Genomic DNA, 12,299 nt, shown 5'->3' with positions numbered 1-12,299 from the left:
GCTGCCCGGCCCCGCGGCGCCCCAGGAGCTGAACCCGCGCGGCCGCAACGTGTGCCGTGCGCCCGGGTAGGAGCCCGGCCTGGCTGGGGAAGGGGGCCCAGGGGGATGCTCAGGGCTGGGGGTAGGGGGCGCCAGGCGTTGGGTGGGGGAGCACCCGGGACCTCCCAACGCCAAACGCACCGGCCCCTTCAGCCACCCTCGCTGACGCCGGCTCCGCTCCAGGCCAAGCCTGGGCGCCGGGCCACGACGGAGCATCCGAGGATACCCCGGACAAGAAGTCAGCTGAGGGGAGAACGGAGTGCAGTGGACGCCGGCAGGGGTGACACACGGTGTCCAAGATTTCATACCTAGAAAAAGGGGCCCTTGGGCCGGTTGTGAAGGCCATAGAGAGAAGTCGGGGAAAGGAATTCCAAGCAGATAGAATGGCATGTGCTAAGGCCGGGACTTTAGTGTGACTCCAGCCAAGAGGGAGGGTGAGGGTCGAGGCGAGATGGGGTTGCTCTCCAGAGAGATGGGAGCCGGGGAGGGCTTGGGGAAGGACAGATTGGTGTTCCGCACGGGTGAGAGAAGGGTGGTGATAGAGGCGGGCACTGAGGAGCCTGTGCTCAGGGTGGACCAGAAGCGGGAATTGAAAGGACAATGACGTGCACCGGGATCTGGAGGATGTGGAATTCCCGGGTGGGGATACTGGGGTACCACGAGCAGCCGGCTGGGAAAGCCAGTGTGGGACAGACAGCGGGACCAGGACCTTGTGTGGAGGGCGAAGATCAGAGGACAGGATGCTAGGATTGGGCACAGGGGTCGGAGGACCGGGTCGGCGGTCAGAGGCCACAACGAGGTCAAGGACATCTCCGCGCGGGGGTTAAGGAGCCGGCGTGTGCCTTGGCGTGTGTTAGGAGGCTCCGCTCGGGCGGGAAGCTGGAAAGGCGGCCACAGAGCTTGGGGCTGAGTCCCGTCGGGGCGCCCTGGGCCGCAGGGCCCTGAGAGGCCGCGCGTCCGGGGGCTCAGCGGTCACGGCAGACAAGGGGATGCAAGGGGGCCGCGCGGGGTTTCCGAGCTCGGATCCCGAGGCGCGCAGACCCCTCCCCGCTGCGAGCCCCGCCTCCGGGGCGGGGGCCGGCCTGGCCCGCCATCTGCTTCACATCGACGCCGCTGCCGCCTCCCGGGCCTCCCGGGCCCCAGGAATGCAGCGGCGGTGGCGGGCGGGGCCATGCCTGGAGAGGGGGAGGGCGAGATCGACGCCGGACCTCTCTATCCGCCTCAGCCTTTCGTCCCATCAGAGTCGGTGCTGGGGTATCCGATGGCAGGCTCAGGATGTTGGGAGCCTGAGCCCTTGCTCCCTCTCCCCGTTGCCCAGAGACCTCCCCATGAAACGGCCTTTTCCAGTAGCCAAGAACCCGGGTTTTGTTTTCAGATTCTTATGCTACCTCTCGCCACCAGTGTTGCCCTGGACAAATCGCTTAACCTCTCTGGGTCCGTCTCTGCCTCTGTCAAAAGATGTTGGTAATGGTCCCCACCTCATGGAATGGAGGGGGAATGACTGCAGTCATGTGTGTAGCTGGTTAATGGGAAGGGCAGCCACTCTGGGAGTCTGGGCCATTTCTTTCATTACCCTCCCACAGCTCCCACCAGCAAGCAGTTCCCTTTCCCCAGAGGCAGGAGGATCAGGGAGGGGAGGGAACACTCAGCCAGTAAAATCCTGTGCATGTCCTGTATGCCAGGCCTGTGGCTGGTGCAGGGATACAGTAGGGGAGTCAAACACCCCTGGTCCAGAAGTGGATGAGACTTACAGCAAGTCATCTGACATTCAGCAAGTGCTGGGGTGGAGGTGTTCAGTTGGGGGGTGGTTTCCCTTAGGGTGATCCCCGAGAGGTGATGAGTCGGCAGAGGTGGGAAGGAGGAGGCAGCACCTTGTGGTATCTGGGGTGAGGCCTTGAGTGCAGAGGAAGGCCTATGGGGGCTGGGCAGAACCCTGGACAGGGTTGTTGGAGAAGAGGCTGAAGGGAGGGTAGGCGGACCACAGGGGGATCTACCCGGTGCTCTGAAGACTTGGGCTTTTTGTCTGAGGGCCATGGGAACTCCCAGGGGCTTTGCACAGAGGTGGGGTGAGATCTGAATAGGCTTGGCTGCCTGGTGGCAAAGGAACTGGAGGCAGGAGGGTGGGAGGTGAAGCCAGTTAGGGAGTCAGTTTGGAGAAACCAGGGAGACCCAGGGCCGCTTTCACAGTGTTGAGGCAGGGCAGGGGAGAAGGGGCCTGTTTCATCCTAGATCTAGTTTGGGAGATAGAGCCATGGATCTGACATGTGCTCTGGGAGTGCAGTCAAGGACTCTGGAGATTCTGCCTCCCAGCCTGGAAGGACAGGACTTTCCTGAGATGAGGGGAGGCTAGGAGTTCAGTATTGGGAGGAGGGCTCCCCTGGAGGGCTTCAAGGCATTGTCAGTGTCTTGATGGGACCCAGTGAGCCTCCTAGCGTGGACAGACAAGAGGAGAGGAGAGGAGAGAGCCAAGGAGGGGTTGCAGAAACCAGAGAAGGGTGTTCAGGGGGCCAGAAAAGACCCAGGCATGTATGAGGTCCCAGGTGACATGGTAGGCAGAGGAGTCTGGTGGCTGGATTGGGGAGAGAATGGGGACAGACACTGGCACACTGAGAAGCAGTACTCTTGGGGGCTTTGCTGCAGTGGCATAGTCAGGTTTAAGATCATGGTTTAAATCACAGCTGCTTTGTTTGGAATAACAACCGTCTATGGAGGGGACAGCCTGCAGCATGGCCTGCGTGCTGAGGGGCCTGGACCTGGCCAGACTCCCTAGGGTCTCACCAATTTATAGCTCTAGTATGAGAACTGCTGCCTGCACCAGACCATCTTTCTCCTCATCTCACTTTCTTAAGATCTTGGGAGAATGAGCTTGCCACCCCAGCCTTGTCTGCCACCCTCTCAGAAGGAAAGACAGCTGTCCCACAGGCTTGTCTTCCTGCTCCTGGTGAACCCACATGGGCTCCATCCTGCTGGGGGGTGGCTTGGGGACATACCATGCTGGGGGGACCAGCTGAACTCAAGAACTTTCTGGAACCTACTCAGCATGGGCTAGAGAGTGGACTATAACCTTGGTTGAGCTCTTAGTTTGTACCAAATGCTTGACACATCTTGGCTTTCTCAATAGTCCTGCCAAACCTCTGGGCATCATTGTACAGATAAGGACACCGAAGTTCAGAGAGGTTACGTTCCGTGCCCAAGGTCACACAGCAAGTGGCAGACATAGCATCGAAATGAGGCTCCTAATCACAGATCCATGTGGCCTGGGCAGAAGATGGTTAGTGCTTCCAAGGCCATCCCAGCAGGCCATCCGGCAAGACTGTCTGCAGGAGGACGCCTTGCAGAGGCTCTCTTCCCAGAGACCTGGGTTCAGAACTGGCAGAATAAGTAGGAGGGTGATAGGACTGCAGACCTGGATTTACCTGCAGATGGGTACCAGGAGCCCTGGGGCAGTACTGGGGGTGGTGGTACAGACAATGGGCAGGAGAAGCCAGGCCTGCTTTGTGTTCCTGTGTCAGGTTTTCAGTTCTATTTGCAGAAAATAAGCTGAGCCCCTTCTCAGCAGTTTGGGATTTTCTGGGTCCTTTTTCCCAGGTCCTACATCTTTGGCCTGAGGGAGAATCAAGCTGTTTTCAATGAGGCGAGGTCCTGGGGCACAATCCAGGGTGTACTGATGTCTTTGAACTGAGGAATAGTTGGGGGTGTCTTCTGAGGGGCATGTTGTGGGACAGCTGCAGCCTTTCCCTTCCCAGCCCGGCCCACTCCCCAGGGTCCTCAGGCCCCCTCCCAACCTCCTTCCACCTCCACATCCTAGTTCTAGATTCAGATCCTTCTGAAGAAGCACATTCCTTTTCTCCAAATTGTGAATGCCTTTAGGATTTGGACAAAATTCTAAGTCAGTTGGGACCCTACAAACCTGCAGCCTGAGTATTGGTTTCTTCTCAGCCTCCTTTGCCCCCCAAATATGGGCACACCCAATCTCAACCCTCGTGCCCCTCTCCAGTGATTATGGCTTCACTCAGTCAGGGCCTCCAAACCTTTGTGCTCACACACCTCATCAGCCAGAGTTTGGAGGCTATACTACCCTGAAATGTGACAGTTATAAATTATTTACCTCTTGCTGAAGTAACATCATGCACTTATAAAGCCAAATAAAAGTAAACGAGATTTTTAAAATGTATAAGTAGATGCTCTGATATCTCTTATCCACCCAAGTTTTGCCCTGGCACTCTGGAGCCCTCACAGTTTTACTTTTGTTACTCTCATGGAGGACTCCCCAGGTGTGCCCCTCCAGAAGCCCCTCCAGAAGCCACTGAGTGGACACCTCACTGTGTCCACATCCACCTCGCCCAGAGGCTGAATATCTGCCTTGGCGCTTAGCCCCAACTTAGCATTCAGGTGCATCTGTCTGACCCAGCCAGTCCTGGCACTGTCCAAGTCATGTCACCCATCTGGCTGGGCCCCCACCCAGGGGTGCCAGTTTGAGCAGGTCCAGGGACCTTTCCCCAACCCCTACCTCACTGCTGCCCTTCCTGGGACACATGGGGTCTTTTTTCTCAGTCCTAGTGGATAGGGGAGGAGGGCACGGAAGAGTAAGGGAATGGGAAGGGTGGTGGAGAGACCCATAAAGAGGATGGGAAAGTTCTTGGAGGTTAGGATTATTGGTGGTCGGTCTGCGCTCTGCCACCTCCATGTCTGATCTCAGGGAACTGGAATTGTGTTTTCTTATTTGCTGAGACTCTACCAAGTCTAAAACCTACAACAGTACCTGGTGCACCCAGGGCCTCGATAGCAATCTCCCCAAGGCAGAGTGGAGGTTGTTGGGGAGCCCCAGCGAGGACCAGATTGGGGTTCAGGCGCCCTCTCTCTGCCTGCAGCTCCCAGGAGCCTACGTGCTGCACTGGCTGGAGGCAGCAGGGGGACGAATGTGGGATCGGTGAGTGAGGCATCCTGGGTACCGGGGCAGCGGATGGGAACACAGAGAGGAGGGAATAGAGTGGGGGCTGTACCCGTGGCAACTCTGGCCCCTCTCGTTTGCAGCGGTGTGCGAAGGCAACTCCACGTGCTCGGAGAACGAGGTGTGCGTGCGGCCCGGCGAGTGCCGCTGCCGCCATGGCTACTTCGGTGCCAACTGCGACACCAGTGAGCGTGGATCCTGGCGGGTGCTGGGCAGTAGGGTGGTATCTGTATACAGAGACCCTTGGGGACTTGAGCGGGCAGGTGGGGCCTATGAGTTGGGCGGGGTCTGATCCAAGAGCCGAATCCATCTTGGGGGCGGGTCTCCAGAGGCCCGGGTGTGGGACGCTGGCAGGTTAAGAATGGGTCCCGGCTCCCTGTTTGCTCGCCCCTGCAGAGTGCCCGCGCCAGTTCTGGGGCCCCGACTGTAAGGAGCTGTGTATCTGCCACCCGCACGGGCAGTGCGAGGACGTGACCGGCCAATGTACGTGTCATGCACGCCGCTGGGGAGCACGCTGCGAACATGCGTGCCAGTGCCAGCACGGCTCGTGCCACCCGCGGAGCGGCGCGTGTCGCTGCGAGCCTGGTTGGTGGGGCGCGCAGTGCGCCAGCGCGTGTTACTGCAGCGCCACATCACGCTGCGACCCACAGACAGGCGCGTGCCTGTGCCACGCAGGCTGGTGGGGCCGCAGTTGCAACAATCAGTGCGCCTGCAACACGTCGCCGTGCGAGCAACAGAGCGGCCGCTGCCAGTGCCGCGAGCGCACGTTCGGCGCGCGCTGCGAGCGCTACTGCCAGTGCTTTCGCGGCCGCTGCCACCCTGTGGACGGCACGTGCGCCTGCGAGCCGGGCTACCGCGGCAAGTACTGCCGGGAGCCGTGCCCTGCCGGCCTCTACGGCCTGGGCTGCCGTCGCCGGTAAGCGTAAGCCCCCGGCCCGGGGGCGGGGATGGGGACAAGGAAGGGTGGGCAGCCGAAGGGGACTGGGATGAGACGGCTTTCGGCCCCGCCTAGCCTCCCGCCCCTTCTCCAGATGCGGCCAATGCAAGGGCCAGCAGCCATGCACGGTGGCCGAGGGCCGCTGCCTGACCTGCGAGCCCGGCTGGAATGGCACCAAGTGCGACCAGCCGTGCGCTACTGGCTTCTACGGGGAGGGCTGTGGCCACCGCTGCCCGCCATGTCGCGACGGGCACGCCTGCAATCACGTCACCGGCAAGTGCACACGCTGCAATGCGGGCTGGATTGGCGACCGGTGAGCAGCCCATGCCGGAATCGACCCCAGCCCCGCCTCCCCTGATGCCTTCCACAGAGGGCACTATGGGCTTTGGGTTCCTTTGCCTCCATTTCCGCTCACACCTCCTCCCCGCCTTCTGAGGTGCGAGACCAAGTGCAGCAATGGCACTTATGGCGAGGACTGCGCATTCGTGTGCGTCGACTGCGGCAGCGGCCACTGTGACTTTCAGTCGGGGCGTTGCCTGTGCAGACCTGGCGTCCACGGGCCCCAGTAAGTGCCCTGGGACCTAAAGGGTGTTGGGGGTATGTATCCAACACAGGGCTTTCCCCAGACCCCAGGTGCTGCTATGTTGGCGGACAAGGTGGAATCCAGGCTTGGCCCTTCAGCCTTGGCCCCTTTACCTCATTTAGGGAGCGACAACAGGCTCTTTAGGGCAGTTTCCTACCCGGGTGTGGAGCCTGCGCTCTGGGATCTGGCGACCAGTTCGACCTGTGGTTATTGGGCTCTTAAGGACTGCAGGGGTGAGGTAGAGCTGACCATTAGCTGACGTAGAGCAAGCAGGGACTTCCATTTACAGCCAAGGGTCGGGTTTGGCAGCCCCTTTTTCCATCCACACAAGCGTCGGCCCTAGAAATGAGTACTCTGGCCCAGTGACCACAGGACCGATCCCCAGGCCCCTTCCCGCCGGTGTGCGCACATTCATTTCCAAAACATTGATCATTCAGTGTGTGCCCGGAGGTGGGGGTGGGCATCAATCCCTAGAGAATGGAGCTCTGAAACCGAGGCTGGCCGGCTGTGGGGGCGAGGGCAGGAGGAATCAAGGAGGACCGCTGTGGATCTCCCTCCTGCGCCCCCGCAGCTGTAACCTGACGTGCCCTCCTGGGCTTCACGGCGTCGACTGCGCACAGGCCTGCAGCTGCCATGAAGACTCGTGCGACCCCGTCACCGGTGCTTGCCGCCTGGGTAAGTGGGTGGCGGAGCGTTCCGTAGTGGGGTATGCAGGGGTGCCGGCACCCATGCTGACCCTCTGCCTCCTACAGAGACCAACCAGCGCAAGGGCGTGATGGGAGCGGGCGCGCTGCTCGCTCTGCTCCTCGGTCTGCTGCTCTCGCTGCTCGGCTGCTGCTGCGCCTGTCGCGGCAAGGACCCAGGGCGCCGGTGAGGCCTGACGCCATCCGACTTTCTCCTGGGTTGCGGTCCTCACCCCTCTCCCCTGGAATTGGGCCCTGGCTCCGCCCCTAGGGCGTGACCCTGCCTCTCTTTAGCTCAGGTCCCTCCCTCTCTGTTTCCGCTCCCGCCGAGATCGAACCTCCCTCTCCAGGCCCCGCCCTAGCCCCGCCCCTTCACTCAGGCCCCGCCCCTGCAGGGAGCTGTCGCTAGGGAGAAAGAAAGCGCCGCAACGACTGTGCGGGCGATTCAGCCGCATCAGCATGAAGTTGCCCCGGATCCCGCTCCGCAGGCAGAAGCTGCCCAAAGTCGTAGGTAAGGATACCGGTACGGGGTCTCTGGGGAAACACCTTCTGACACAGGAGGTTGCTGAGAAATGAATGTGAAGGGGTCAGTTTGGGAAATGCAGGGCCTTGAGTGTTGATGTAGGTGGGCATGGGAAGGTGAGACCAGAGAGAATGAGAGCGGGGATGCTGACACGCGGGAGCCCAGGGAGGAAGGTGGGAGGCTTAAGTGTGCAGACAGGTGTGGAGGCATGTGTGGGAGGTCTTGGGCCCTTTCTCTATGTAATTGCATTTGGGCGCGGTGAGGGCGTGTGGACATTTGGGTCCAGCAGGTCCCCCACAGTCTGTAGGAGTACACTCTAAGGCCTGGTGCATTCACCTGGAGCTGCAGGTAAACTGTGGGACACTTATGCAAGGGAATTGCAGGCACAAGAAGACCCAAATCCCTGCATGGACCCCTTGCAGTGCCCTAGGTCCTTCCTGGAGAGTGGACAGGGTGGGTCTTTGCCCCCACCCCACCCTACCTCAGGACCCTGGGTTGGGGGAGGTGCTGCTTTTCTCCATCTGCACTGATACACTCAGGGATGGACTCTCTCACTTGTTTCCAAAGATAATGGGGAAGGGGAGGCTCAGTCTTCTAGTAGCTAAAGATGGAGACAGTTGAGAACCCCCTTGGCCCACCCAGCAGAGTGGGATTTTTAGACACAAGTGTAGGGGCTGGACCCCACATTCCATTAGTGAAATGGAGACAGGCCAGCCAGCCTCTGGGATTCCCCCATTGTAGGGTGTGCATCTGTGGAGGCCAGGCCTGGGGGTGCAGCCTGCTGAGATGAGCTGAGCTAAAGGCAGCCTCACCACTGCACATTTAGGCTCAAAAATGCTCCAAAGCTCCCTGAGTCCCACAAGGCAGGGTCTGAAGCATGGCCTAGAGACTCTGGTGGCCTATCCCAGCCAGGTGTTCTCTCTGGCCTTGTCTTCTCTCCCAACACCTCAGCCCAACCTCTTTCAGCTCCCTGGCTGCACACACTAGCCTTGCACCTTTGGGTATGTTCTCTTTTCTGGATTCACTGTTACCCATTCTCCAGTCCTGGCCTAGTGTCACTCTGCCTGTTGAATTGCTTGTCCCACCCACAGTCTTAGGGTAGGGCTGGTGTTGCATCATTTGTGGCAGAAAGGGCTATGGAGGGCACAGAGTGGGGGCAGGGTGGGGCCCTGGCAGCTGTGCCTCCTTCCTTCTCCAGTAGCCCACCACGACCTGGATAACACGCTCAACTGCAGCTTCCTGGAGCCACCCTCAGGGCTGGAGCAGCCCTCGCCATCATGGTCTTCCCGGGCCTCCTTCTCCTCCTTTGACACCACCGATGAAGGCCCTGTGTATTGTGTACCCCACGAAGGTGAGTACCATTCTGCTTGGGCCTCACTCCAGCCCAGTGAAATGATCCAGCTTTAAAGACCTCTGTGCTCTGGGGGACAGGCAGCTTGGAGAGCAAGGGCATGGCGATGCTGCTAACTGGAGTTGGACACACAGCTGAGGCTGCAGAACTAGGGTCTGTGCTGCCCAGTGTCAAACTGGGGTGGGTCTGGGAAGATGGGTGGACTCTCTCTAGCTACAGCCCAAGTTCATTTCTGGGAGAGACCAGGTAGAGAGAAAGTTCCAGGCCTGGGTAGGTGGTGGCAGAGGAGACTGGAGGGGCAGTCTACTGGATATGGGTGCACATCTTTGCCTGACGGCTTGGCTCACAAACAGCCTGATTGGAAAGAGCCTGATTGGCTGAGATTCTGGCCCCTTTCTTCACCTGACCGTCCCCTTGGGTGACTTTGGGCAGGTGACTTAACCTGAACCTTAGAAGCCTTATCTCTTAAAGAAAGATAATGAATCCCCTTGCAGGTGTTCAAGGGTCACATATAATAATGCTGGCCCCCTAGGCTGGGGATGTGGTGGGGGAGGGGTTCGAGGCCAGACTGAGATTGGGGCTTAAGCTGGGAACGTGCCCCTCACCACCACTGAGCAATCAGCCACAAGCTCTGGGGCTAAGAACTAGGTTTGTGGTCAGTGCTATGAAGGCGCCAGGTACATCTGCATGCCAGGGCAGCTAACCTCCAGCGCCGGTGGAGGGAGGAAGGGAGGAGGAGGGAAGGTGAGAGTTTGCGCTTGGAGGCTGGACTGCCCGCTCTTCCTTGGCCAGAGGCGGCAACCGAGGGCCGAAACGTAGAAGTCCCCGCCGCACCTGCTGAAGCGCAGGTGCCGTCTGCCGCGTCGGTGACCACGCCCGCGTCCTCAGAGGAGGCGGCACCCCTCCCCGCGTCCTCTGACAGCGAGCGGTCGGCGTCCAGCGTGGAGGGGCCCGGAGGCGCACTGTACGCACGCGTGGCCCGGCGCGAGGCCCGGCCGGCCCGGGCCCGGGGAGAGGCTGGAGGTCTGTCTCTTTCGCCATCGCCCGAGCGCAGGAAACCGCCACCACCCGACCCCGCCACCAAGCCCAAGGTGTCCTGGATCCACGGCAAGCACGGTGCCACCACGGCTACCGCTGCCCGTGCGCCCTCACCGCCACCACTGGGCCTCGAAGCGGCGCCCAGCCCCAGCAAGAGGAAACGGACGCCAAGCGACACGTCGGCGCGGCCGGATGAGCCCGGCAGTCCCCGGGCCCGCGACCCGACGCCACGACCCCCAGGGCTGGCCGAAGAGGGGCCAGCCCTTGCCGCGCCTTCGCCGCCCCGGGCTCGGGCGCGGGGCCGCGGCCCGGGCCTTTCAGAGCCCACGGACGCTGGTGGTCCCCCGCGCAGTGCGCCCGAGGCCGCCTCCATGCTGGCCGCAGAGCTGCGCGACAAGACTCGCAGCCTGGGCCGCGCTGAGGGGACCCCGGGCGCACAGGGTCCCCGGGAGAAGCCAGCGCCGCCGCAGAAGGCCAAGCGCTCGGTGCTGCCCGCCTCGCTGGCCCGTGTTCCCCCTGAGCCCGAGGCTCCAGGGGCTGAGAAGGCGGCGGCCGGCGCGCCCGTACCCGACACTCCTCGAAAGAAGACCCCCATCCAGAAGCCACCGCGCAAGAAGAGCCGAGAAGCGGCGGGCGAGTTGGGCAGGGCAGGCGCGCCCACCCTGTAGCAAGCGGCGGTTCCACCGCGCCCGCAGCTTCCCCTGGCTTCTGCAGCGCTGCTTGCCACCCCGAGTTGCGCTCCCGGCAGGCGGCTCCCGTGGCGGCCTGGGCACCGCGGCATCGGAGTCTAATTGGCTCAGGCCCCGGATGAGGCTCCCGGATTGGAGCTCTGAGCTCTGGCGGGAAGGCCCCATGCCATTGGTCAAAGCCCGACAAGCGCTTAGCTGGCGACTCCTTTACCACTGGCCGAGTTATGAAGGGCTCGGGCCAGCGGGGGTCTCAAAGGCCAGGACCGGAGGGCTCTGCCTAGCGACCGCCTCTTATTGGCCAAGCACGCACTTGGCTGGGGCTGCCTTCTCATTGGCTGAGGCCAGAAGCACTTCTGCCCCGGCTGCTTCTCATTGGTCAGGGCCTGGCGCCTCTGGCTGGAGTCTCCTTTCCTTGACCACAGCCCCAGGCTACTTCCACTGGGGGGTCCCAGGGCACCTGGTTGACCTGAGTCTGGGGAGTTGGGCTGGTCTCTGTTCCTCAGGGGGCTCAGCGCCTAGGACTCCGCCCTTCCCACTCGCCCCCTCCTTGCGCTCCCTGTCCCAGCCTCCCCAGCCCTAGCCCCTTAGCTGTCAGCTGGTTTTGATGGCCTCCCACCGCCCCACATGCCAGTGGGAATCCGAGGGGCACTCCAGTAGCCTGAGGAGACATATTTATAGGCCCCCGGCAGGGCTACTTCCACCCCATCCGGGTGCCCCAGGATGGGCTCCTTCCGGCAGGGGCTTGGCCAAAGCTTTTTAAATAAAGTGCCTTTTTCCCCTCTGTGCTCTGACTGCTTCCTATCTGCCGGGCCTCAGATAAGGGTGTCCACCCAGATTGCGTGTGACTCCTTCCAGCTGGCATTCACACCCCCACAGCCACTGGACCTAGGCAGACGGAGCCTGGGAGTCCAGGTATGGGTCTCCTGGGAACCACTTTGGAAAAAGGTCTTGTCCATCTGCTCATCATTCATTCGTTTATCAAGTTTATTTTCCACCCACTTTGGTCCACCCCATCATGGACTGGTGGCACTGGATAAAGTGGACGAAGAATGAGTCAGAACAAATTGAACAGAGTCCCTTGGCTGTAAGGAGCAGGTGTGTGGGGCTGCATTTGACCTGTGCTTTCCCCACTGGCTACTGCTGTTACACTTGGGGGCTCTGAGCTGTTTGGTGTGGCTGGGTCAGGTCAGAGGCTGGGGCCAGGAGGCAGTGGGCCACGGGCACAGTCTCCAGCCGGGCCTCATCTGGCACAAACAAGACGGTCTGGCACTGCACAGAGCCCTGCTGTCCGCCTCAATGGGCTCCTTGTCCTCAGCCGGAAACTCTCACCCGCCCGTCTGCGGGAGGTGGGGAGAGAGGGAGGGGAGCTGTCCTGGCCCAGAGCCCTGGCTGGCCTTGCAAGCAGCTCCCTGCTGCCCAGTCTCAGCCAAACCCTCACTCTGCCCTGGCCCTTATACCTGACCATTTGTTTCCCAGGATCTTCACTGCTTCTCGCCCTTGGGCAG

At 61.1% G+C, this 12,299-nt stretch overlaps 1 protein-coding gene across 1 annotated transcript; it reads left to right on the top strand.

Moving 5' to 3' along the window:
• Positions 1 to 4: 4 nt before the first annotated feature.
• Positions 5 to 11,578, top strand: SCARF2 (scavenger receptor class F member 2; the record flags this gene model as incomplete). The annotated part of the gene is made up of 11 exons (XM_011356079.2): positions 5 to 66; positions 4,911 to 4,969; positions 5,074 to 5,175; positions 5,387 to 5,906; positions 6,022 to 6,240; positions 6,364 to 6,492; positions 7,082 to 7,185; positions 7,263 to 7,380; positions 7,589 to 7,704; positions 8,915 to 9,067; positions 9,860 to 11,578. Coding segments are annotated over 11 exons (2,496 nt in total), but the record flags the coding sequence as incomplete, so codon positions are not given.
• Between the last annotated feature and the right edge of the window lie 721 nt (positions 11,579 to 12,299).

Source organism: Pteropus vampyrus, unplaced genomic scaffold (genome assembly GCF_000151845.1).
Source record: "Pteropus vampyrus isolate Shadow unplaced genomic scaffold, Pvam_2.0 Scaffold23, whole genome shotgun sequence".
Lineage (NCBI taxonomy): Eukaryota > Metazoa > Chordata > Mammalia > Chiroptera > Pteropodidae > Pteropus > Pteropus vampyrus.
Note: the sequence above shows the minus strand (reverse complement) of the source record. Positions and strands in the feature narration are given on the sequence as shown.